This window comes from Sapajus apella, unplaced genomic scaffold, assembly GCF_009761245.1.
Source record: "Sapajus apella isolate SASKATOON/1434 unplaced genomic scaffold, GSC_monkey_1.0 scaffold51, whole genome shotgun sequence".
Lineage (NCBI taxonomy): Eukaryota > Metazoa > Chordata > Mammalia > Primates > Cebidae > Sapajus > Sapajus apella.
In genome coordinates, this window is record NW_022436991.1 from 8,192,159 (window position 1) to 8,219,595 (window position 27,437).

General features: G+C 45.4%; 1 protein-coding gene across 3 annotated transcripts; it reads right to left on the bottom strand.

The window, feature by feature from the left end:
- Positions 1–1,485: 1,485 nt before the first annotated feature.
- Positions 1,486–27,130, bottom strand: CRYM (crystallin mu). Of its 3 annotated transcripts, none has more exons than XM_032242896.1 (9): positions 27,038–27,130; positions 21,943–22,195; positions 21,289–21,442; positions 19,386–19,448; positions 13,388–13,489; positions 10,863–11,046; positions 5,052–5,173; positions 4,213–4,297; positions 1,486–1,795 (listed from the first exon to the last, which is right to left on the bottom strand). In XM_032242896.1, the coding sequence occupies exons 2-9, from the start codon at positions 22,110–22,112 to the stop codon at positions 1,731–1,733; spliced, it is 945 nt and encodes a 314-aa protein (XP_032098787.1). In that variant the 5' UTR covers positions 22,113–22,195; positions 27,038–27,130; the 3' UTR covers positions 1,486–1,730. The 3 variants fall into 3 exon arrangements, with proteins under 3 accessions (XP_032098787.1, XP_032098788.1, XP_032098786.1); XM_032242897.1 differs by having other exon boundaries at positions 21,943–22,030; positions 27,038–27,125; XM_032242895.1 differs by lacking the exon at positions 27,038–27,130 and having other exon boundaries at positions 21,943–22,382.
- Between the last annotated feature and the right edge of the window lie 307 nt (positions 27,131–27,437).

A 27,437-nucleotide genomic window follows, 5' to 3' on the forward strand; every position in this document is an offset into this window, starting at 1 on the left:
TAGGGTGATGACCATTAGGCTTCCCCAGAAAGACTCCATAGTCATTTGACATATGCAGAATCGGGTCATGTGGGTGTTTTATTTCAGCACAAAGGCCCCTGTACAGACAGTCTGGCAAATATGATAAACTTTTGGCTAAGCCACCTGGAGCATGAAGAGTCCTTTCCAGGAGGAGTATGGGCGGGAAAACAGAGCCAAGCATGCTTTGCTGCTGACTTATCTGAAAACCAGCCTTGGAGTAATGATAAGGGAAAGGGTGGGACCCACTAAGGAAGACAGAACTGAGAGGGACGGGAGAAAAAGGCCAGGCCCTGGTGAGAGTTGGAGCCCCTGAATACAGCTGTAGCCAAAACCAGTTACCTGTATGTTCCTAATTACAAGAGCCAATATATTCCATTCTCCATTCATTCAGCTTAAGGTAGTTTGAGTTGTAGTCCCTACCATTTGTGGCCAAAGGAGCCCTGATCTATACAGAAACTCCATTTTTCCTTTAAATGTTAAGAAGTCAGACGCAAAAGACTGCATATTGTAGAATTTCACTTATAATGACCAGGCTAGGTGAGTGGCTCATGCCTGTAATCCCAGCACTTTGGGAGGCCAAAGCAGGAGGACTGCTTGAGCCCACAAGTTTGAGACCAGCTTGGGCCACGTGGTGACACCTCATCTATAAAAAAAATCAAAAAGTTAGCCAAGCATGGCGGTATGCACCTGTCATGTCAGCTATATAGAAGAGCCACTTGAGCTCAGAAAGACAAGGCTTCAGCAAGCTTGATGGTGCCACTGCACTCCAGCCTGGAGACAGAGACTGAGACCCTGTCTCAAAAAAAAAAAAAAAAATCCAAAAGAGGCAAATCCATAGAGACAGAAAACAGATTTGTGGTTCCCAGAGGGCTGGGAAGAGGGGCATATGGGTAGTGACTGCTCACAGGTACCAGGTTTCTTTTGGGGACTAAGAATATTCTGGAACTAGAGTAGTGATGGTTGCACAATTCCAAGTATACTAAAAAACACTGAATTGTAGGCCAGGCATGGTGGCTCATGCCTGTAATCCCAGCACTTTCGGAGGCCGAGGTAGATGGATCACCTGAGGTCAGGAGTTCGAGACTAGCCTGGCCAACATGGTGAAACTCTGTCTCCACTAAAAATCAGTCAGGCGTGGTGGTGCATGCCTGTAATCTCAGCTACTCAGTAGGGTGAGGCAGGAGAATCACTTCAACCTGGGAGTGTAGGTTGCAGTGAGCCAAGGTGGCGTCATTGCCCTCAAGCCGGGGCAACGAGAGTGAAACTCCATGTCAATAAAACAAAACAAAAATCATTGAATTGTATACTTTAAAATAGTGTATCTTAGAGTATGTGAGTTGTATCTATAAAAAAATCAAAAATAAATTTCATTATAGCCAGTGGAGCTCTCCCAGGGAATGAATGGAAGCATCTGATCCCTCTGTTTCCTTGTGATAGGAATAGAAGCTACCGAAGCAAACACTGTAGAATTGGAAAGTGCTTTATTTCAGGGAAACGTAAAGGGAAACGAACACTGTTATAACTTCGTTTAACAGAAGAAATGGTTACCTAGTTTTGCTTTCCAACTACAAACCTAAATGAGGATCTCAGCACCTAAGGTAAAATACAATAAGCACAAAACAAGAGTTCACTGGGGTTGGACTCCCTCATTTAATCTAGAAATTATGAGAACCAGCAGCAACGTCCCTCGAGCACCAAGCTCCTTTGTTTTATTTACCAGATGACCAGGAATCATAGATTAGTTTGGCTGCGACTGTGTCTTCCACTGCCATTCCTAGAACAGACAGAAACTTGGTTCACCTTTGGTCAGAACAGCTTTTCTTGAAACAATCAGGCCCTGTGACTGGCAGTTTCCTGATACGTGTTCATGTTGCCAGTGCCTACTGGAATAACAGGGACTGAGAGCCAGAGGTGAGCTCAGGCTTGGATGGTCTGCAAAGGGACAGAGAATATGATACTAAGAAACACCCACCAACAAATTGTGTGTCCTTTGCTCAGGGCTGAGCAAATTTTTTTTTTTTTTTTTTTTTGAGATAAGAGTCTCGTTCTGTTGCCCAGGCTGGAGTGTAGTGGCATGATCTTGGCTCACTGCAACGCCTCCCAGGTTCAATGATTCTCCTGCCTCAGTCTCCCAAGTAGCTGAAATTTCAGGCGCCTGCCACCATACCTGGCTAATTTTTTTTTTTTTTTTGTATTTTTAATAGAGGCAGGCTTTCACCATGTTGGCCAGGCTAATTTTGAACTCCTGACCTCAGGTGATCTGCCCACCTTGGCCTCCCAAAGAGCTGGGCTTATAGGCATGAGCCACCGTGCCCAGCCCAAGCAAACTTCCCAAAAAGGGTCAGACAGTAACTCTTTCAGGCTTTGTGGGTCAAAGGGTCTCTATTACAATTACTCAACTCTGCCCTTAGAGTAGAAAACACAGCCAACAGGTAAACAAATGAGCCTGGTTGTGCTCCAGTGAAATTATTTATGGAACTGAAGCTTAAATTCTGTATCATTTTCATGCATCATAAAATATTATTTCCTCCCCCCAATCATTTGAAAATCTAAAAACCATTTCTAGCTCAGAGGCTACACAGAAGTAGGAAGCAGGGCAGGTCTGGCCCACAGACTGCAGTTTGCTGACCACGGGTCCGGTTCCAATGCTACATCCTTTGACATCTCCCCTTTGTCTTGTAGTTTTGGTAGATACCTTAACCTCTGCACCCAGCACAGATATGTAATTAGGTGCTTGCTATGCATCTGTTAGGTGAAATGATGTGCCAATAAACTAATCCCCAAAGGTGAGAAAGCAAAAATTGCTGAAAAGGACACAACAGGTTTCTGCAGCATTTCAACTCAAGTGGGGGCTCCCTGACCTCTGATCTGCCATGACCTCTGAAGCTTTCGGACACAACTGGATCCGTGTGATGTCTTTGAATGAGGTTCCAGATAAAGTTTTATTGCCAGTGCATGAGAGACATCATGCACTGGGATAATGAAGATATTGCTTGCAGTGCATGAGAGATTTTAAAGATATTTACCAACCTGCAAGGCATGGATACTTAACTAATGGCATGGGCTCTGGGTAGCCAGGGCACTCTTGATGCTCTGCCAGGTATTAATTGTTTTGCTGCTTGATCATGAAGTATGGAATATCCTGAGAGGGGGACAGAGGGCTCTCTTGAGAGGCTCAGGGTAGCAATTGCTTACCAACATTTCAGAGTATTTCAATGTTTTGTTTTACGTGTATCAGTTCTGTTCCAATGTGCCTATTTTTTGTTTTTTGAGACAGAGTCTTGCTCTGTTGCCCAGACTGTAGTGCAGTGGCATGATGTCGGCTCACTACAACCTCCACCTTCTAGGTTCAAGCGATTCACTTGCCTCAACCTCCCAAGTAGCTAGGATTGCAGAATTGCACCAGCACACTCAGCTAATTTTTGTATTTTTAGTAGAGGCAGAGTTTTACCATGCTGACCAGGCTGGTCTCAAACTGCTGACCTCAGGTGATCTGCCTGCTTTGGCCTCCCAAAGTGCTGGGATTACAGGCATGAGCCACCACGCCTCGTCTGTTCCCATGTACTTCTGTTTCCTTCAATTTCATAGAGGGGAAGAAAAACAAGGGCAAGGGGCAGACTGGCCACTGGGAGCCCACCCTTTGTTAGGCTTCTATAAGGTACCCTATACAACTCAGTTGGCAGGGGGTTCCCCATGGAAGCCCTTTTGAAAGCAGCAAGTGGGAGAGTAGGGAAGGAAGGAATGAACAGGGCTCGGTGCTTTCTGTCTGACTGTCTTTCAGGTTGGGTCTCTGCCATTTCCCTTAAGGTTCCTGTCTTTTAACATCTTTGTCCCCTGCCCCCACCACTTCTGAGTTTCATCAAGATCTGCACCTAGCTGATTCATTTTATATGCACATCACACCTAATCCTCACTGGTAACAGATGGTGAGGAAACTGTGGCCTAGAGAGGTCAGATCACTTGCCTAAGGACACATGCCTCTGAGTGGCGGGGAAGGGACTCTGACCCAGGACTGCCCAGTTCCAGAGTTCATGAGCTTCATCACTAGACTAAGCCATGTAAATAATTGACTTGAATGATGGAGCACAGTGATTCAGCTACAGAGTCTGGTGACTCACTGCTCTTTCCACCAATGGGTGAGCCTGCCTTGTGCTCTGGTTGGATTTGTGCCCAGGGACCAATGGATCTTACCCAAAGACTTGAACACCGTGGTCTTCTCACAGTGGGCTGGCTTCACTCCCTTAATCACTTCTCCCAGCTCAGCAAAGATCTCAGCCTAGGAAACAAACATAAGCTGACCCAGGTATGAAGCTAAAGTCTGTTCAGGGTTGGCTTTTGAAGCCAGCCCAGGTTGGTTTTGAAGACCCTTGAGCTAGGTAAGAGACATATTTGATTTAAAAAAAAAAAAAAAAGATCCTTTGTACACTGGATGATACTAGGGAGGAGGCTGGCCCCGAAACCCTTTTGGAGTGGCATTTGCTTTGTGATACCATAAACACAGAGATTCACGTTGGTGCTCAGAGAGCTGTCCTGCCAAGATCATTGTGTCAGTGAGGAAATAGACATGCTCTTATCTGAACATGCATGCCAGCAGCTCCCTTCTTGGTTTTATGCTCTGATTATGACACTAAAATGAAGCCAGAAGGTGGGCAACACAGTCTTATCGTGTTGGCCACATTGGGAAGGTTTCCAGGCTGCAAGAAGCTTCCAATCCCACTGCTTTATAGGACAGCCCAGCAAAAAAAAAGAAAAATTCATTAAGCTTCTCCATCCAGGCAAAGGAGAAAAAAATCAAAATTCATTGAGCTCTGTTCAGGCAAAAGAGACAGGAAAACACATGTCACCACCATAATGCCCATATTTTTCTGGAATGAAATTAAAGCAAAATGTTTAGGAGCTCTTTCCCCTACAAGGAGGAGGGGTGGCTGAGGTCTCGAGCAGGCCAAATTGGAAGGGAAGTTAATGAAACTCTGGGACCCAGGTGAGGCCAGCCAGGTGGCAGCCCTGACCGGGGTCAGAAAGAGCCTCACCCCTGACAACAGGACATCTCCGGACTCCTTCAGGGCCGCTTCCTGGGAATCCACATACAGCACAGCTTCCTTCATGAGCTCATCATCCAGTTCTCTCCAGTCGGGTCTGCTGGCTCCAACAGCTAAGAGACAGAAAAACAGACCCTAAGCCCAGAAATAGTCCCAAAGGCTACGAAGAAGGCCAAAGCATGAGAGAGAGGTGATTGAAGGACCCGTGAGCACACTCAGATTCAAAACACTCCCTCATTCCCCAGGCCATGCCTCTTCCAATCAGTAAGATGAAATACTTATTAAGAAATAGGCCAGGTGTGGTGGCTCATGCCTGTAATACCAGCACTTTGGGAGGCTGAGGCAGGCAGGTCACTTGAAGCCAGGAGTTTGAGACTAGCCTGGCCAACATGGTAACACCCCATCTCTACCAAAAATACCAAAAATCACCCAGGCGTGGTGGCTCTCGCCTGTAGTCTCAGCTACTCCAGAGGCTGAGGTACGAGAATCGCTTGAACCCGGGAGGCAGAGGTTGCAGTGAGCCAAGATCACATGGCTGTACTCCAGCCTCTGGCCAACAGAGTGAGACTCCATCTGAAAAATAAAAATAAAAATAAAATACTACCTACCATTTTCTGCCTTTCTATTCCATATCCCACCTCACTGCTAAAAGATTTTGAGACGACATAGCATTCATTTACAGGATGTCTACTATCTGTGGGATGTTTTACACATACTATTTATGGTTCTCACAAGTACATTTCAAAGTCTGGTTCTCACTTAACAGATGCACAAATGGAGGCTCAAAGAAGCGAAGGTGTTTGCCAAGGTTAGGGATCCGATGGGTGAATCTGGGTCTGAGAGCACCTGGGCTTTCATGCCTCCTCCGCTTAACAGGATTAACAACTTCCTCACACAAATCCCGACACAGAGACATCACTTGGAGCTTATTCACATCCCATTCTCCTTTTGCTCTTCCGTCATTCCCGTTCCTCACCCCCAACCAGTTCTTTTAATATCTATTTTTTACTTTTTGGAGAGAGGGTCTCACTCTGTTGCCCAGGATGGAGTTTAGTGGTGCATTCAGAACTCACCACAGGCTGGGTGCAGTGGCTCACGCCTGTCATCCCAACACTGGGAGGCCGAGGCGGGAGGATCACTTGAAGTCAGGAGTTTGAGACCAGCCTGGCCAACATGGTGAAACCCCATCACTACTAAAATCCAAAAATTTGCCAGGCGGGGTGGCACACACCTGTAATCCCAGTTACCGGGAGGCAAGAGAATCTCTTGAACCTGGGAGGCGGAGGTTGCAGTGAGCCAGGATTGTGCCACTGCACTCCAGACTGGGCAACAGAGCGAGACTCTATCTCAAAAAAAAAAAAAAGAAAAAAGAAAAAAAACCACAGCCTCAAACTCCTGAGCTCAAGTGACCCTCTTGCCTCAGTCTCCCAAAGTGCTGGGACCACAGGCACGTGCCATGATACCGCTTTTCCCACCCTCACCCCCGTTCTCTGTTAACTCATGACAAAAAGAAAGCCCAGTGTCAAGGAGAAGTCTCAGCACAAAGAAAACTGGCTCCATCCTGGCCCTGAGCTATCACATCGCCTGCGGAGTCCAGGACCAGAATGATGAATCCAAGGTGTTGCGCACCCTGGCACTGGGACACAGGAGAATACAGAGGCTGCCACCAAAAGCCTGCAGGGCCAGGGAGGTAATGCAAATGAGCAAAGCTGGTCAGAGGGACTGAATTAGATGTGGTGGAGACTGAGGGGTGCAGAAGTCAGCGGGCCCTTTCGAAAGGGACATTGTTCAGCTCTAGCTAATCATTACCACGTGTGAATATAGATCCACTGTTACCAGATATGCCCCAGTTGTTTTCTTAAAAGAGAAACAGGAAATCTATTTGCATATGTCACTCCTTGAGTTTTAGATCATGCTATGGTCCAAACAAAGCACATCTGCTGGCTGGATCCAGCCCCTGGCCGGCTAGTCTTTGAAAAGCGCTATAAAGCCTTATACAAATATAAGACAGCATTTATATGCCTTCTCGCACTGCTGCCCAGTCTTCTCCACTTATTCCCTCCCATGCTGTTCTCCCTCATGCTAATTTCCAAAAAGCGTGGTATAAAAATGTCCATCTTGAAGGTTGTTTGTGCGGAGAGTTCTACAGAACAAAAGCACTAGCTAAGGAAGCTCGTAAATAAATCATAAGCTGGTGGGAACAAAACCCCTACTTCTCAGGCCTCCCCTTCTCTCTGGACTATTTCTATTTCCCCTGCACAACCACTGCTTACGAGCAGGGCACATCCACATAGGGTTGTGTGAGGTCACTCAGGCGGATGGAGGTGGGCCAGGCAGTAAAGAGAGAGGCCTGACTCGGATCAGACTCTGGCTTGGCTATGATGGGGCTAAATGAGTGAGGGTCCAAGGCAGGCTGACAGGGTGTGGTGGCAGGAGGAGGGAAGCGTGGGGGAGGTTGGAACTGGGCCTGTCCCTCTGCCGAGCTATAAACTAAGTAAAATCTGTTGTTGGTGTTTCCCTGTTGTCTGCGCTTGTGACACATTTTTCTTAAATGTATGTGATGCCTCTGTGAACACATAAACCAATTTTGTCCCTGGGCCAGGAAAACAGAAGAGATGCCTTGACTCAAAATCAAGTCAGCCCTTCCTGGAGAGTGATTCCAAGGGAGAGAGGATTCAGCATAAGGGAGATTCTCCATGTCTGGATGTGAGGATGGAAAGGTCATATGATGGGGGATTTGGGTCGTCTCTGGGAGCTGAGGATGGCCCCAAGGAAAGGGGCTCCCCCCTCCATCCTCCAATGTAAGGAAAGGAATCCTGCCACACCATGGAGACTGGAAGAGGACCTCCGGGCATGAGATGAGATTGCAGCCTGGATATCGCCCAATTTCTTTTTTGTGAGACTTTGCGCAGAGGATCCAGCTACCCATACCTAGTCTCCTGAACCACAGGAACTGTGAGATGATAATAATGTGTTGTTTTAAGATGGAAAAAGAAAAATCAAGTCCATCTTCCTGAAGATGCAGCCTTGGAAACCCATTTCACCAGGAACTGGTTCCTTTCGATTTCCCACATCTTTCCAGAAATGGTCTTATTGTCCTCAGACTCAGCCCTGACTCACCCCTTACCCATTCCGTGGACCCAATCTGACCACTAGTCCCATACAGGCTGAGACTTTCAAATTACTTTGACCCACTCCTCAAACATGCCATGTTCACTTCCACACTCAAGGCCCTTGCATCTGCTGTTCCCTCTACCTGGGATGCCTTTCCTTCAGCTCTTGGCATGGCTGGCTCTTCCTCCTCATTCAGGTCACAGCTCAAAAACCACATCCCAGCCAGGCACAGTGGCTCACGCTTGTAATCCCAGAACTTTGGGAGGCCAAAGCAGGTGGATCACAAGGTCAGGAGGTCGAGACCATCCTGGCCAACACAGTGAAACCCTGTCTCTACTAAATACAAAAATTAGCTGGGCATGGTGGTGGGCGCCTGTAATCACAGCTACTCAGGAGAATGGCTTCAACCTGGGAGGAGGAAGAGGTTGCAGTGAGCCGAGATCACACCATTGCACTCCAGCCTGGGCGACAGAGCTAGCTAGACTGCATCTCAACAAACAAACAACAAACAAACAAAAACCACACCTCCTAAGAGAGCTTCTCAGATAACCCTACTGAAAACACCTCCCTCTGCTTCTCCCTTCCACTTCCACCACCAGCCTCTGTCACTCAGAGCCTTGTTCTTTCCAGTCTCATCTTCAGCTAGATCTACTGTAGTTCCTCTATGTGTGTGTTTGTTATCTATCTCTCCTCACTGAAATTAACCACCAGGAAAGCAGTGACCTTGACTGTCTGGTACTTGTGGCATCCGTAGCATCTAGAATAGTGCCTGGCACATGGTAGAGATTCAGTAAGCATGGATGGTTGAATGCACGATTATTTTACTTGGCGTTTGCCTGCTCATCTGCCCATGTGTGCAAAGCTCTTAGCTTCTCAGCTCACATCATGTGCTTGTCACTAAAACATGGGGCACTGAGACCATCTTTAAACCCTCTAGAATGTGCCCGCTCTGCTCACCAGGATCCAGTCTTCCTGTTGGAAGGCAATACTGAGTATCATTTAAAAGCTTGGGCTCTGAGGATAGAGTGCCTCAGTTCAAATCCCAGCTCTGCCATCAAGAACCCCTGATTTTGGGCTGAGCACAGTGGCTCAGCCCTGTAATCCCAGCATTTTGGGAGGCCAAGGCAGGTGGGTCATTTGAGGTCAGTGGTTTGAGACCAACCTGGCCAACATGGTGAAACCCACTGCTACTAAAAATACAAAAAAAAATCAGCTGGGCATGGTGGCAAGTGTCTGTAATCTCAACTACTCAGGAGGCTGAGGCAGAATCACTTGACCCGGCAGGTGGAGGTTGCAGTAAGCCGAGATTGTGCCACTGCACTCCAGCCTGGGTAACAGAGTAAGACTCCATCTCAAAAAAGAAAAAAGAACCTCTGACTTTGGGAAAGTTATGTCATTTCTCCATGCCTTGGTTTATCCCCCTGTAAAATGGAGTTTATGATAGTAGTTCCTATCTCATAAGTTGGTTATAAGTATTAAATGATATTATATAGAGAATAATGTATATATAGAATAAACACTTGTGATAGTATTAGATATAGACCAGCTCTTGCTATAACACCCAGGGCCATTTGAAGGTCTGCAGAGGCCCCAGGCACCCTCATGTCTAGAGTCCCTTCTCCTGCCCCTCATCCTATCACACATATTTAAAAGAATATACATGTCACATAATAAATTATAGTACAAAAGAAATTTAAAATTTTATAATTCTTAGTATTAAGAACGAATGACTCATTTGTCCTTTGTGATTTTAACTTCATCACATCTAAGAATTGAGCTGTGAATTACCATTTTACGTAATTTTACATGTTATGGCCAGGCACAGTGGCTCACACCTGTAATCAATCACAGCACTTTGGGAGGCTGAAGTGGGTAGATTGCTTGAGGTCAGGAGTTCGAGATCATCCTGGCCAACATGGTGGTGAAACCTCGTCTCTACCAAAAAAAAAAAAAAAAAAAAAAAAAAAAAAAAAAAAAAAAAAGAAATAGCTGGACATGATGGCACATTCCTGTAGTCCCAGCAACTTGGGAGGATGAGGTGGGAGAATTGCTAGAACCCAGAAGGCAGAGGTTACAGTGAGCTGAGATCTCGCCACTGCACTCCAGCCTGGGTGACAGAGAGTGAGACCCTGTCTCAAAAAAAGAAAAAAAAATTACATTTTATAGAACATTAAATATTCGTTAGTTTCAGGTTTGCAATTTCCCTTTTACATTTTTGGGAGCAAATGTTGTGTTTTTTTTTTTTTTTTTTCTTTGAGACAGTCTCACTCTGTTGCCCAGACTAAAGTGCAGTGGCTCAATCTTGACTCACTGCAACCGCTGCCGCCTGGTTTCAAGCCATTCTCATGCCTCACCCTCATGAGTAGCTGGGACTACAGGTGCAAGCCACTATGCCTGGCTAACTTTTGTATTTTTAGTAGAGATGGGGTTTTGCCATGTTGACCAAGCTGGTCTCAAACTGCTGACCTCAAGCAATCCACCTGTATCAGTCTTCCAAAGTGTTAGGATTACAGGCATGAGCCACTGCACTTGGCCAAATATTGTTTTTTCAGTCTCACACGTTTCTAAGACCTTTAAAAAGCTTGGGCATCTGCATGAGTAAACTGGCTCTGCAGATGTAGCCGACTGGTCCAGTCTAGAGAGGAGCCTGGCTACCACCCATCATGCCTATGGAGCCACTCTACTTACCATTGATGTGAGCTCCTGGCTTCACCCATTCACCAAACAAAATGGGCTCTGTTGCCAAGGTGACTGTGATGATCACATCTGCACCTGTCACAGCTTCCTGGACCGAGGAACAGACCCGTACCTCTCCTTGCACGGTGTCTGCAAACTTCTCTGCATTTTCTTTGGTGCGGTTCCATATTCTCACCTTCATTGGGGGTAACAAGAGGAACATTGGTGCCATTTTTTGGCTACTTATGTTATATTGAGCCCAGGGATGCCAAGGGAAAGTTGAACTACTCTGGGATAGGGGCTGGTGGTTATCTAAATCACTCCAAAACCATTCCCTATGGAGAATGGACATTTGATCAAGGGTACAGCATTAATTTGGACAAATACCTAGCCAGGTATTTGAAAATGAACTTTCTTTTGCACTTTCCCCTTTAAAAGAGGGTGAAAGTATTTCACTTCTAGGTCAGGATGCATAGCCTCAACAACTTAATAGCTATTATATATTAATAGCATAATGAGGCTGGGTGCAGTGGCTCACGCCTATAATCCCAGCACTTGGAGAGGCCAAGGCAGGTGGATTACTTGAGGCCAGGAGTTCGAGACCAGCCTGGTCAACAGGATGAAACCCCATCTCTATTAAAAATACAAAAATTAGCTGGGCTTGGTGGTGCGCGCCTAGAGTCCCAGCTACTCAGGAGGCTGAGGCAGTAGGATCGCTTGAACCTGGGAGGCAGAGGTTGCTGTGAGCTGAGATCATGCCACTGCACTCCAGCCTGGTGACAGAGCAAGACTCCGTCTCAAAAAAAAAAAAAAATTGCATAATCATTAGCAGAGCAAGTTCTGGAGCCAGGTAGAAGGCTTGGAACCAGTCTCTACTCTGCTCCATACTGAAATTACTTCATGTCATTCAGTCTTAGTTTCCATGTCTAGAAAATGGAAATGATAACCTGGCAAAGTCTGTGTGGAGCCCACACTTTATGTCCGGGACCCTGCAAAGGAGTTGTAATGGGTAGGAGATTCATACAAAGGGTTATTTATGGCAATATTTTGCATGGAATAACTTGATCAGTGAAGAATATGTAGGAAATTCAAGATCAGAAGAGTTAGAAGGTAAATGGCACAGCCAATAAAAAGGACAAGAGTGGCAGCTACAGCTGGAGTCCTGGAAGGTGCTGGTGTCAGCAAAGGCTGGGAGCTGGGATCTTGCCGACTTGCTTGACAGGTTTCAATGTCTGGGTCAAGGGTTTGTCACGTGTCAACTAAAAGTAAGACCTATAGAATCTCTCATAAGGAAATAGAATACATAAACGAACGTTATGTCTAAGTAAGTTCACCAAGCAAGGTGAAAAACAAGACATTTTGCCCAGCCAGAAGCACATGGTTAACCTTTATACCCTTCTCAGTAGAAAACTATGCAAATTTTATGCAAAAATTAGATCACCTGAAAAGTGGTATTAGAATGTTCAGTAAGACAGGCTATAAAATGGTGCATGTCTAACGTGACTGACACTATGCTGAAAAAACTGAAGAGGGAAGATCGGAAAACATTAACTGCCTTTGAAAACAGATAAAAGAGCATTTTTCTTTTGTTTTCTTCCTTATATTAAAAGTAATGGCAGCCGGGCACAGTGGCTCATGTCCTGTAATCCCAGAACTTTGGGAGAACAAGCCAGGTGGATCACCTGAGGTCAGGAGTCCGAGACCAGCCTGGTCAACATGGTGAAACCAAAAATACAAAAATTAGCCAGGCGTGGTGGCAGGCAACTATAATCCCAGCTACTGGGGAAGCTGGGGCCCGAGAATCCCTTGAACCCAGGAGGCAGAGGTTGCAGTGAGCCCAGATTGTGCCACTCATTCCAGCCTGGGCAACAGAGCAAGACTCCATCTCAAAAAAAAAAAAAAAAAAAAAAAAAAAGTCATAGCCAAAATAGCCATTATTTTTGCACTATCTTAATAGTTTATATTTCCCAAGGCAGTGGTTTTATTTTCGTCATTAAATCATACTATGAATATGTTCCATCCCTTTTATATACACACATAAAATAAAAATCGCATCGAACATTCCCAGGAGGAAGCATGAGCCACAGCTGGGGGAAGGTGGACCAGTATGGAGACTGCAAAAGAGAGAGGCTGTGGCCTCCTGGTCTCCGGGTCTCATCCGATCCAGTTTCTTGATCCATAACCTTGAATACTTAAAAACTCTGCATTCTCCTAAGAATAACATAATAGACAGGGCCTAAAAGGACAACTGAATGTATACAAGAGTTGTAATAGAATCCTTTAACTGAGTAAGCTTGCTGTATCCTCAGGCAAATGTCCTGTGAACTGAGGATTGGAAACAGATAATCAGATCTTCTTCCGACTCTTCTCCTCCATCCCCTCCATCAGGGCTCATGGGAAGTCATGAAGGTACAAGAATGGTCCAGATGGGACTCACAGCTTAATTATTTCAGAATAACCTGTGGTGCCGTGAAGGAGTACAGACAGGTCAAGGACCACTCCCTCCCCTCCTCTCCCAGCCCCGCCTCTGGACTTACCTCCTTAAAGGAGAACTGCTCTATGAAGATCTCATAATGGCTGTAGGCTTGGACCCCAGCCCCAAGGATGCACAGCACTTCACTGCTGGGTGGTTTCAGAAACTATTTGAGGGAAAGGAAGTGGCAAAGGTCAAGGGAGACACTAGCAGGTGGGTACAAAATATGGTTTTAGTATTAGACGACTTCTGCCCTCTCTTCTGCCTCCCTCAAGAGATTGCAGGCAATGCAGAGAATTTCATTTTGGGTCTTGGTTTCCCCGGTGTTGAGTGGGAAGAGAAGGAAGAAGGGTTCACTAAGAAGCTAATATACGCCAATGTGTTGACCCCATGATCTCATTTAGTCTAGACATTGGCCCTATGAGTTGGGGATTCCTATTATCTTCTTCTTACAGATGAAGAGACTGAGGTCCAGAGAAGTGAATTTGGTTCGGGTCTTACAACTTTTTAAAATTATTTTTCATTTTTTAAAATTTTATTTATTTTTTGAGACAGAGCCTCTGTCGCCTAGGCTGGAGCGCAGTGGCACGATCTCAGCTCGCTGCAACCTCTGCCTCCCGGGTTCCAGTAGTTCTCACTGCCTCCGCCTCCGAGTAGCTAGGATTACAGGTGTGCACCACCATGCCCAACTAATTTTTGTGGCTTTGGTAGAGGCAGGCTTTCACCATGTTGGCCAGGCTGGTCTCAAACTCCTGACCTCAGGTGATCTGTCAACCTCAGCCTCCCAAAGTGCTGGAATTACACGTGTGAGCCACCACTCCTGACCAGGTCTCACAGTTATTAAAGGGCACAGTGGGGCTCTAAAGTCACATCTTCCATACTCCAAAGCTCATGTCCTTTCTTCTGCGCCATCATATCTCAGGTACATGCTCAGCCATACCCACTTCTCAGAGCTCTGAGCTATTTCTAAGAGCTCCCTGGAAACTGTGAGCCTTTCCTTCCCAGGGTTCTAGCAATATTCTCTGAGTTCACTCTGTTGATCCTTTCATAGCCTGTCTTCCGCTAAAGATGAATATAGAATTAGCATCTATGGAATCTCCTGAGGGTGTCTGTGTTTGAGAGCAGGATTCTGTGATCGACTCATGTCCATTGCCACCTCTCCAATGAAGCCTGTCCGACCTCCTTGATAGAATGCACCAGGCCACAGCACTTATTTGTTTGTAGATTTTCTTCTACTGTTTTTTAAGCCCCGTGAGGACAGAGGTAGTCTTATCTGCCTAGAACTGGTACATGTCTACTACGGCCTACAAGAAGCAGCACTGAATTTCTCAACCTCAGTACTTACTAACATTTGGGCCGGACAATTCTTTGTTGGGGAGGGGTGCCATCCTGTGTATTACAGGATGTGCAACAGTATCTCTAGTTTCTGTCTATTAGATGTTAGCAGCATTTTCCATCCCTTCAGGTTGTGGCAACTAAAAATGTCTGCACACTACGAACTGTCTCTGGAGCAGGTGGCAAAATCATGCTAAGTGGAGAATCACTGGCATACAGGAAAGACATCACTTGGCTCTCAACACCATATGTATTAAATAAAACCCTATTGTGCCTTTTCTCTATTTAATTTAGTACACTTTTAGTTACCCAGGTCTGTTCTTTCATACAGCACTACTCACTGAAATTCTGGAGTATAATATTTAAAAAGTGAAAAGTCTTCTTAACTATTAATTACTAGCAAAACAGCATCTCTGAAATATTAGGAATTAATTATATCTCTTGAAGCTACCAAAGGAGAGATACCATTCTGTGCCATAAAATATAGTTCAATGTCTCTTTTTTGAAAAGGTTTCAAAATGATAATATCCATAAGACTATTGTTTCTGTCTGATAAGGATAAGTAGATGATTTTTTCCTTGTTACCATTTTCTTCTGTTCTCAGTTAATATGAATCTCTTCTTGAAAGTATACCTGAGCTTCAGAAATTGTTACAGTATCCTATAAAAGTAACCTTCAACTCCCTAAACTAAATCTGTAATTCTGATTTGTTGTCTTGATAATTTGTTGCCCTGGTAATAGTGTGATAATTCATATATTTTTAAAATTTTATTTATTTTTATTTTTGAGACAGACTCTCGCTTTGCTATCCAGGCTGGAATGCAGTGGTGTGATCTCAGCTCACTGAAACCTCTGCCTCCTGGATTCAAGCGATTCTTATGCCTTGGCCTCCCAAGTAGCTGGGGTTACAGGCACCCACCACCATGCCTGGATAATTTTTTCTTTCTTTTTTTTGGTAGAGATGGGGTTTTGCCATGTTGGCCAGGCTGGTCTCAAACTCCTGACCTCAAGTGATCTGCCTGCCTCAGCCTCCCAAAGTGCTGGGATTACAGGCATGAGTCACCGCACCCAGCCGATTTTTTAAAATGATGTATTTATAGGATTTATTAAGTAGGATTAGTGGCACTTCAGTCTTTTCTCATAAGCATGCAGGTGATTAAGTACATGTATATGAATCTGCTAGGCTGCTAGGTTTTTCATTTAAAGAGTCTGAAAGTCTGTTTCATTTGCATTTGCCAAGGCCTTGCATGGTCTGGTGATCTCAGTGCTGTAGCTCTCTCTCATGCCATCATGCCATGTTCCCCTGTACTTCCTGTCTTCCAGCCATACTAGCTTCCTTGTAGCTTCCCAAACCCCTGTACTTCCTTCAACCACAAGGCTTTCACATTAATTAATTCCTCTCCATAGGATGCTAGGCTGCTTTGTCTCCTCTGCCCCTCACAAGTAATTCTTATTATCCTTCAATCTTGGCTCAAATATCCCTTACAGAGGCAAACCCACAGACTAGGTCAAGACCTACTGCTTTACACTCTCACAGCACTTGTCAGCATTTTACTTTCATATCTATTGGTGTAATCTTTTTTTTTTTTTTTTTTTTTTTTGAGACTGAGTCTCACTCTGCTGTTCAGGCTAGAGTGCAGTGGCATCATCTTGGTTCATTGCAACCTCTGCCTCCCAGGTTCAAGCAATTCTCTGCCTCAGCCTCCCGAGTGGCTGGGATTACAGGCACCCACCACCACGCCCAGCTAATTTTTTATTGTTGTTGTTTGTTTGAGATGGAGTTTTGCTCTTGTTGCTCAGGCTGGAGTGCATGATCTCAGCTCACTGCAACCTCTGCCTCCCGGGTGCAATTGATTCTCCTGCCTCAGCCTCCCGAGTAGCTGGGATTACAGGCATGTGCCACCCCGCCTGGCTAATTTTGTATTTTTAGTAGAGATGGGGTTTCTCCATGTTGGTCAAGCTGGTCTCAAACTCCCAACTTCAGGTGATCTGCCTGCCTTAGCCTCCCAAAGTGCTGGGATTACAGGTATGAGCCACCACACCTGGCCTTTTAAAAAAAATTTTTAGTAGAGACGGGGTTTTGCCATGTTGGCCAGGCTGGTCTTGAACTCCTGACCTCAGGTGATCTGCCTGCCTCAACCTCCCAAAGTGCTGGGATTATAGGTGTGAACCACTGCACCCGGCCTATTGGTGTGATCTTTGGACTGTACTTTGTCTTCCCCCCACTGGACCCTGTACTACATGATGGCAGGTACTGTATCTGGTTTTGCTCGTCCCATGCTGAGCAAAGAACCTTGAACTTGGTGGACACTGAAATATTTGTTGAATAAATGCATGCCAGTGCTAAACCCTGATATATACTGTCACCTTGAGAAAACATATCAAAAGCCTTCAATGAGGTTTATGTGAAACCCAAGCACAAAAGATTTATTGTGTTCATCAGACCTTAGAGCTCCCTATACTTATTCTCCCCACAAAAGCCCTCAATAAAAGAGAAGTGGTGGACAAGAAAATATTCTACTCTCAAGGCAACAAGTAAAATAGACCCTTTGTTCCTTATTGAAGCAGTTCGTCTGAGCCCCTAGAAATAAAGCTGTGAAGTTTCAGCCTAAACTTTGAAGTGTCTAAACTTTGAAGTGTCAAGACTTCTTGATTCTTCTCGGAGCATAGATTTTTATTAACGAAACAAAGCAGTGTTATTGAAGGCTGGGTCTACAAAAGTGTGGTTTCTAGACCTAATTAATCCTTACTTTCTGTGATTTTGATTCAGTAGGTCTGGGAATTTGGGTTTTTGAAAACTTCCCTAGCTAATGCTGCTGCATAGCATGCTTGTATGGGAAATTTCTTAACTGGGGCAAGACCACACAGCCTCAAAAGAACCCATAGGCACCTGGTTGTATGACTTCAGGAAACCCAACTTTCTATTCTTTTCTGCGTAAAATGAGGCCATTCATACTTTTTCTGCCTTCCTCACAGAAACTTATAGTCCAGACAAAAGGTTGGAAATGATTTTGAAAACAACTAAAGCTCTTTACAAATGACAGGCAGTAATATGAGATTCATTTTGTTCCCAAATTACCAGCAAACATAGTGAGGAGTCCTTGATTACTTCTGTTGAGTCGGGTCTGGATATAACCAAAAACTGGTTCACTGAGGTGGGTGCTGTTGGTCTACTGCCTTCACATACAATTACCAAATTAATCCTCCCATTCTTTCCTTCCCAGCAGGTATCTAGAAAACCTTAACATATAGCCTGAACACCTGGTCTTTGCTACTGCAACTTTCCCTGGGTGACCACCTTCCTTTTGCAATTACTTAGGAAAACCAGTGTCCCAAGACCTTGTACTTCCCAAAGACTCCAATCATTCCTACTGACACCCTGTTTTCTAAGCCTCTTCCTTTTAATTCTAACTTCTAAAAATACTGTTTTTCTTATAGGATGACTTGACATTGCTTGGAAACATCATTGCCCCACTGCTAACTGTTTCCTCTGCCCGGAGCGCCCCTCCACATTTTTGCATGGTTCACTAACTCACTGCTTTCAGTTTTGACTCAAATGTTACCTTCTCAGGGAGGTCTTTCTTGGATAATGTAAAATGTTACACCTTCTTCAATACTCTCACTTCTGCTTTATCTTCATCTTTCCAACATGTTATGTGGCTTTTGGGTGGTTGGTTTTATTTTTTAGCAAATTCTAGGCACACTGTCAATCATTTATTAATAGGTACTAATTATTTAATGACATTAGTTATTACAATTTAACACATTATTAAACTCAAAGGTTTTGGGTTTTTTTGTTTTTGTTTTGTTTTGTTTTGAGACAGAGTCGCACTCTGTTGTCCAGGGAAGTACAGTAGCTTGATCTCAGCTCACTGCAACCTCCGCCTCCCAGGTTCAAATGATTCTTCTACCTCAGCCTCCCAAGTAGCTAGGATTACAGGTGTGCACCACCATTCCCAGCTAATTTTTCTGTTTTTACAAGAGATGGGGTTTCACCATGTTGACCAGTCTGGTCTCCCAACTCCTGACCTCAAGTGATCCGCCCACCTCAGCCTCCCAAAGTGTTGGAATTACAGGCATGAGCCACCACACCTGGCCAGTGTTTCACTTTTTGTTATCCACCTCCCCTGTGCGTGCCCCTCTGTTTTGTTCATTGCCATTTGCCTAACATTTAGGACAGTGCCTGACGTGATAGGAGCTCAGTCAATACTTGTTGAATGAATCCATGGATCTGGCTTGGATCTGTTCAGCTCCCTCTCCCTCTTGTGTAGTACTAGCTTTGGTCTATGGGGCAATCATACTGTCTTACCAGGGGCAATGTGGTCCAGGGACAAGAAGCCAGTCCTGGAAGCTGGGGAGGTCAGGTATTAAATTCTTACTCTAGCACTTATTAGCTGTGCAATCCTGGGCCACTCATACAACCTCTCTGAGATACATTCCTAGACCTGGCAAGTGAAGACAATAATTTCTATTCTTTAAGGCTGATGGGAAGATTGAGGATTATGCATGTAAGGTACCTGGAATCTGGTCATGCACATTAAATGGTAGCTAATAATTTCGTGAATTACCGTGCTCACCTGATATCTCATATCTGGCATCTGGAATTCCAGCTATGTCCAACAGAGACCAAAATTAAGTTCCTCACTTCTCCTTTAGTCTCTCAAGATTGAAGCACCAGACCCCACCCAACAGTTCACCTTAGTGGTACAGCCAGCCATTCATCTTACCTTGGTGGCAATGGCAGATACTGCTGCTGTTCTCTTTGCAGTTATGACACTTCCATCCATGACCTTGGAGGAAAGGAGAGATGGTGAGCAAGGGAAACCCCTGTCCACTACTTAAACTAGAAGAAACAGTTCTGAAATATCAGCCTAGGAAGTTTTACAGCATCCTACAACAGCCTGGGCTTGGTGTCAGACCTGGATCCAATTCCTCCACTTAAGAGATATGCAACTTTGAATAAACACTGTAATCTCTAAGCACTGCCTTCCTCACCTGTAAAAACAAAGATAATGCCAGCCATTCAGAGGGTTATTATGAGGATTAAATGCACTGGCATATCTGGAAACATCTAGCACATGGTGAGTGCTCAAGAACTGTCCATTTTCTTTTCTTGCCCTGGGATTCTCAAAACACCAGATTAAGAAGGAACTTGAGAGAGAAGGTTGTCATTTGACAAGGGCCATGAAACTCTACCTTAGTGACTCTCTGTTCCTGCTGCACATGTGGAAAGCTTCATGAAGATATAGATGTTCAGATACCACCCTTAGATTAATCCAGTCTATCTTTTCTAGGAGTGAGATGCAGACAGCCCAGGTGATTCTGATACATAGCAAAGTTGAAGATTATGCCTCGCTAGTAACAACCACCATCTGCATTCTTCTCTGTTTATAAGTTATTCATCTCAGCTTACCATAAAAAAAAATAGGCATCATCAACCTCATTTTACAGATGAGGAACAGAATCATCATGTTACTGAACAGATTCAGCTGTCACCTAGTTTCAAAGCCTTAGGTCCTACCCCACTGGAGACCACTGCTGGCAGATAGTGTGAATGCCATCTTCATTGGATGAGTGTAAGTTAGGGAGAGATAGATATTCTCAAAGGAGTGTTGAACAGCCAGATTATTTGAAGATCCAGAAATTCAGAGGAAAAGTAAGGACATTGTAACACCCAGCTTGGAGTGTGCAGACCACAAGAGTTAACCATCAGAGAGACCTAAGAGTGATTCTTGAGTCTTTCGCCAACTGGATGTGTGACCTCAAGCAAAGTGACTCTACCAACCTGAGCCTCAAGGACCTAAATAGAAATGGGGGAGAAGGGGAGGTAATAAAAACTCCCACAGAGGAATGTATCAGAATTGAATGTGATCAGTGCCTCCTTCTTGGCACTTAAGTGCCCAGTATGTGGCAGTTAAAATGGCAGTAGTCTTAGGAGAGTCTGGACCTATGGACTGGGGACTTAGTCTGAACAGCTCTGAAGTCCTGCCATGCTAACTGTTAGTTACATAAACCTGGGTAAGTTGAACATAGTTGCTCTGACTCGGTTTCCTCATCTGTAAAGTGGGAGTAACAATATTACCCATCTCATAGAATGGTTTTAAGTATTAAGAGCATTAATAAATGTGAAATGTTTAGAACAGTGCCTGACACATTAAAAAGTATGCCATTAACACCAGCTACTGCTACCTTTTGATACTGTGATTAGATATTAAAACAGGTCACGCTGTATACCCCTCCAAAAAGGTGCCTAGGGATTATAGAACACCCCGTCTTTTCCATGTCGACAAGGATTAAGTAAATGTTCCCTTGGCTAACAGGTTAGTTCAAGCTGTGTATTTGGGGTAACTGAGTATAGGACAAGGACATACACAAGAATGACAAGATTATTATTTCCACACTGTCACATGCTTGAGGCAGCAGTGGGCGCTGATGCTGTGTTATGCATCCTCAGGCAGTCCTAGAAATAGATACATGGACACAGATAACCTTCGGTGTCGCTGGTATCCAGTCACTTGCAGAGGGGCAGGGTAGTCACAATCAAGACTCCCCTGCTCTTGGAGAACTCACTTCTGAGCTTAATGCTGGGCCCAAGGGCCCCACTCCACCCAGGGATAGGAAGTTGCTCACCGCCAGCAGGGTGCCATTGCTGGGCTCAAAGAGTAGCACAGTAGCCTGGTGGGAGGGGATGATGGAGGTGATGTCGCGGTCCTCGTAGAAGGTGACCAACTTGGTGGTCAGGGCATCCTCTGCAGCACTGTAGGCGGGCATGACCCCCAGGTACCTACAAGGAGAGAGGGAGCAGCTTCAGCCCCTTCTCATAAATGCTGGGGTCTCTCTTAAAGTCCCCATATACCTTCCTTTCTCTTTCCTTCGTCACCGCCCCACTGGCCCTCTCCCAGCCCCCGCATCCCTCTGCCCTTCCCTTAGACACCATGCATAGTGTGTTCCGAAGTCCAGCTCTGGATCAGAAGACCATCCCCCCAGCTCTGCCACTTAGTAGCTGTGTAAGCTTAGATAAGTTACTTAACCTCTCCGAGCCTCAGTTTTCCATCAATAAAATGGTGGCATCAATACCTCCCTACGTGGAGAGTGTGCCGAAATAAACAAGGTAACGCCTGTAAAGCGCCCGCTTGGCACACCAGGTAGCGCCTATTAACAGTGGCAGTTGTTAGCAACGATTCGGCAAGCCGTCTCTTCCCTCCTCCCACCGCTCCTTTTTCTGCTCCTCCTCTTCCCGCTTTCCAGTTGCTCCTGCCCCGGGCCCCGATCCCCCTTACTCACCCCCTGTGCTTGGTCACCGGCACCACGGTGCGCACGGGCTGCATGACCCCTCCTTCGGGGCCGCTGGAGAAGTTGGCCAGGGCCGTCTCTAGAGGCGGGATGAGGAGGCTGGAGCTGCGGAGGTGTTGCTCCACCTCGGCCGCGCTCAGGAACGCTGGTACCCGGCTCATCTCGCCACCTGCCTCCCAACCTCAGACTCCGCACAGCGATCCACCGACCCTCGGCTGCGCCCTCTGTGAGCGCGCCCGCTGCGCTGCGGAGCCGCCTGCTGGTCACCGCCCAGCCTCCGGGGGCGGAGCAACCCCACCCCGCCCCGCCCGCCAGCCGTCTCCTCCCCCTTCGCCCACCCCGACGCCTAAGGGTGGGAGAGATAGGTCCCTTCTAGCAACAGATTCCCCAAGATGTGCATCGAGGTGGCGGGCTGGGAGTCAATATTGTTCGGTCCACTTTCTCAGTTCCCGTAATCAACTATAACCACATTCCTTGACTTTTGATTCCTACCTAACCCCTCCCCATTAACTCGCTTTTTGCTGCTGTCTAGGTCACCGTGCCCGGGAAAGAATGGACAGGGCAAACGGTAACGGGGCTCCTTTATTTCTTAAATTGTTGCCTATTGCTAAGAGATAAAAGGAGACGGAGGCTTATTTTATTTATTTTTTCTTTTAATTCTGTCCGGATCTGGAGCCTCTTATCCTAGTCTTCCTCCCACCTGTACCCCAGATGGCTGGCGACAGAGCGAGACTCCATCTCAAAAAAAAAAAAAAAAAAAAGATGATTCCTAGGAAAGAAATTACATGCTCCAAGAGAATAAGCATTTAGGAAGATGGGTCTTCTGCCCCTAGAGACAGATGAGTGAGAGCAAAGCCTGGAAGACAGGTCAAGAGGCAGGACTGCTTAAGAGGTGCTTTGTGGTATTTTGACTAGAAGCTACCTAAGGCGTTTTGTAGGAAATGGTCACATCACAATAAAAAACAGTGGATGAGTAGTGTCAAAATCAGTACCAATGAAATGAGAAATCGTACATTATGTATTTAGAAACAGTGCTTGGCACAGAGTAGCCACATAATAAGTGAACACTTATTGAGAGAGAGAGAGAGAGAGAGAGAGAGAAGATGCTGATGCTGGTGGTTGGGAAAAATTGATTTCAGTAACACAATTTTGTTTCTTCAGTTCCCCACCCCTAGAAATTTATGCCCAGAGCCGCCAGGCTTATAGAAATGTTTCTGGGCCATTATGTGTGTTTTTAGCATTATTATTACATAACATTTATTTGGTTTAGAAAACACAGAGATATAGCCCTGGCATGGTGGCTCATGCCTGTAATCCCAGCACTTTGGGAGGCCCGAGAGGGTGAATTACCTGAGGTCAGGAGTTTGAGGCCAGCCTGGTCAACATGGTGAAATCCTGTCTCTAGTAAAAATACAAAAATCAGCTAGGTATGGTGGTGGATGCCTGTAATCCCAGCTACCTGGGCAGCTGAGGCAGGAGAATCACTGGAACCCTGGAGGCAGAGGCTGCATTGATCCAAGATTGCACCAACTGCAGTCCAACCTAGGCAACAGATTGAGACTCTGTTTGGCCCTTTGTTTTAGTGAATGTTAACTAAAAATAAAATCCTACACCCCGCCTCCACTGCTGCATGAACCCCTCTGGGCCAAGGGGACCCCAGAAAAACCTTAAAGACTTAGTTTCCAGTCATGATGGGTTGGAAAGTCAGGCATGCCTCATTATGTCCTCTCCTTTATGGAGTTTAGACACAACGGAGCAGACTTAATGTTAAAACAGAGATCGCAAGACTGACAGAGCAGACTCTTTGTGACAATACAATAACAAATTATAAACAGGATCAAAGGCCATGCCAGGCCAGACTTAAGTCACCCACCCTTACACTTAAAGAAAAGAACTGTGTTCCAACTGCCACAGTTTTTCATTTTCTCTAGCAGTTAAACAAGCACTTTCTTGAAGATAAACAATATTTTTGTTTTTCTTTCCCCTAGCCCTGCTTAAAGAAGACAGGCAACATGGCTGGGCGCAGTGGCTCACACCTGTAATCCCAGCACTTTGGGAGGCCGAGGAGGGTAGATTGCTTAACGTCAGGAGTTTGAGACAAGCCTGGCCAATGTGGTGAAACCCCGTCTCTACTAAAAATTCAAAAATTAGCCGGGTGCGGTGGCGCGCACCTGTAATTCCAGCTATTCTGGAGCTGAGGCAAGAGAATCGCTTGAATCCAAGAGGTAGAGATCGCAGTGAGCTGAGATCAAGCCACTGCACTACAGTCTGGGCAACAGAGCAAGACTCCGTCTTAAAAAAAAAAAAAAGGCAGTAGGCTATACACACACACACACGCGCGCGCACACACACACACACACACACACACACATAATTTGTTTTGCTTTGAAATGGAGTCCCTCTCTGTTGCCCAGGCTGGAGTGCAGTGGTGCAATCTCGGCTCACTGCAACCTCGCTTCCCGGGTTCAAGAGATTCTCCTGCCTCAGCCTCCTGAGTAGCTGGGATTACAGGTGTGTGCCACCACACCCAGCTAATTTTTTTTGTTGTTGTATTTTTAACAGAGATGGGGTTTTGCCACATTAGCTAGACTGGTCTCAAACTCCTGACCTGAGTGATCCACCTGCCTCAGCCTCCCAAAGTGCTGGGATTACAAGGCATGAGCCCCATGCCCGGTCGAAGATAGGCAATATTAAAACAATTACAACTCATCCAGTACACAGATACTGACTTACTGACCCCTTGTTCCATAACTACAACTTGATTGGACAAGAGACTAATTGCAGTAACACAATTGTTACTGAAGTCTCCTGATAAGACTACCAAGACTAGAATGGTTCTGGCTGACTTACAGAGGGTGCACATTTGCACGCCTTTGTGTCCTGAAAAGACCTTTTGATGTATCAAGCTGAATTGTAAAACATTTGAAGATGAGTTGAAGATGAGTTGTATGTAACATGCATGTTTCTTAAATACGTATGCGTCAGGACCACTTTCATAAATATTCATAGCTTCGTCTGTCACCTGTTGGATATGTATATTTAGCCAACCTGTTCAGCATAAAGTTCCTACCCCAACCCTCCTCCTTCAAAGTGCCTGTCTCTGATCTTGGCCAAGGCATGTTATATGGTTTGGCTCCATGTCCTCACCCAAATCTCATCTTATAGCTCCCATAATTCCCATGTGTTGCGGGAAGGACCCGGCGGGAAATGATTGAATTAAGGGGGTGGGTCTTTCCTGTGCTGTTCTCATGATAGGGAGTGGGTCTCACGAGATCTGGTGGTTTTAAAAATGGGATTTTCCCTGCACAAGCTCTCTCTTTGCCTGTTGCCATCCACATAACATGTGACTTGTTCCTCCTTGCCTTCCACTATGATTGTGAGGCCTCCCCAGGCATGTAAACTGTAAATATAATAAACCTCTTTCTTTTGTAAATTGCCCAGTCTCAGGTATGTCTTTATAGGCATGATGAAAATGGAATAATATAGCATGCTTCCCAGCATGCTGTATTATTCCTTGCAGGCTGTAACCCCTTACAAGTAAGTCTCCACCTTTCTAAATTTATAAATTGTGTGTGTGTGTGTGTGTGTGTGTGTGTAAGTTAACAAGGAGAAAAAAAGCAAAACCAAATACTCATCAACTAAAAGAGATATGAAATAAGAAAGCCAGATATTTATTTGCTTCCATGGTAAATGAAGAATTTAGCCCTGATTAAATAGAAATCTTATTTCTGACTCCTGCATTACTAGAAAGTTTATTAACCTTCTTTCTGTTAAGTCATTTTTATAATAGAAATTTCATTATCTTAACAATAACAAAATAAGAAACCTCAATAATGGGAGTTTACTCCAGCAAATCCTGTCAAAACAGGACAAGTCTGCAAATCATCTCAAACTGTCTTCCTTATAAAGCTTTGGTTCACATCATCTAGGTCCTCAGTAAAGTAGCACTGAGAAAGCTGGTCTTGGTTCCATCAGTTCTGTTGAGACCAGAGGCACAGCGAGCTAACTATCCCAAGCCTCCAATAATAAGCATTATTAATAAGTAGCATATTAAATATTAGGTATTATTGAGGTTTCTTATTGTTAAAATAATGAAATTACTATTATAATCATGACAGCAGAAAGAAGATTAATACACTTTTTAGTAATGCAGGGGTCAGTATGGACAAAGTTGGTGTAAATCTCTTTTCTCTGCACTCCCCTGAGACATTGTCCTGGGACAAGCCTGAGGGGCTTGTAAGCCCCTGTGCTTGAGCCTCTGGAAATTCCCTGCTAACCCCTAACAGACCCTGCGAAGGAGGGGGTTACTTGCATCTCCCTAGACTTCTGCCACCACCACAGCGAAGATGACAGCAAGGCAGAGCTGTACCATGGTAAGACAGTACAATAACTGAGGTATTCACCTATGGCATAAAATTTATGGGACGCACTCAGTAGTCATGATAAATATTAAACTCAAACATCTAAATGCATATTTAAAAGTGAATGCCAAAATATTTTTATAATTTTTTTAAAAAGATGTGTATAAAATTTTTATACACAGTGTATAAAAATTTTAAACAATGACGGCTTAGGATTACTGATTTTTCCTTTTGCTGTAGATGCCAGTATAGCTCCTTATGAAGTTTTATGTTTACATTTTATTTTAAAAAGTTCCTCATGAACTTTTGTGTTTACATTTTATTTTAAAAATTTAAGGGTTTTTTTGGCTTACACCTCAAATCCCAGCACTTTGGGGCGCCGAGGCAGGCAGATTACCTGAGGTCGGGAATTCGAGACCAGCCTGACCAATATGGAGAAACCCCGTCTCTACTAAAAATATAAAATTAGCCGAGCGTGGTGGCGCGTGCCCGTAGTCCCAGCTACTCGGGACGCTGAGGCAGGAGAATCGCTTGAATCCAGGAGGCGGAGGTTGCGGTAAGCCGAGATCGCGCCATTGCACTCAGCCTGGGAAACAAGAGTGAAACTCCGTCTCAAAAAAAAAAAATTAAAAAGATTGTATGAAAGTCTTTATTTTGACTATTGAGTTGGCTTTTCATTGAATGCTGCCGCCAAGGCCGGTGTCTAATTCCCCTTATCCCCTAACCTCTGTTGCCCTAGACTTGGGGCACTGAGCGGCGGGCCAGGAAAATCAAGGGATGAAATACTTGGGAAGCCTGAGAAGGGTGGGCTGGGGCTCTCGGGAGCATGCGCGGGGTGGGGCGGTGGGGGCACTGAGGTGGCGCTCCCGGCTCCTCTGCGCGCCCCCGGCCCCTTCCGCGCGTCCCCAACTCCCCACGCTCCCATCCTGGTTTCCCCCGCGCGTCTCCGGGTCCGCGCAGGATCAGGCCACAGACCTGCCCACTGGCGGCTGCTCGGCGGGTTTTTGGGGAGGGCGTGGGGAGGGTGTTGGGAGGAGGAGCCCCAACCCGGTGGACATGCGCCCCGCAGCGGCAGAGGCGGCGGCGAGGCCTGAGCAGTGAGTGCCTGGGAGACCCGGCCTGCCC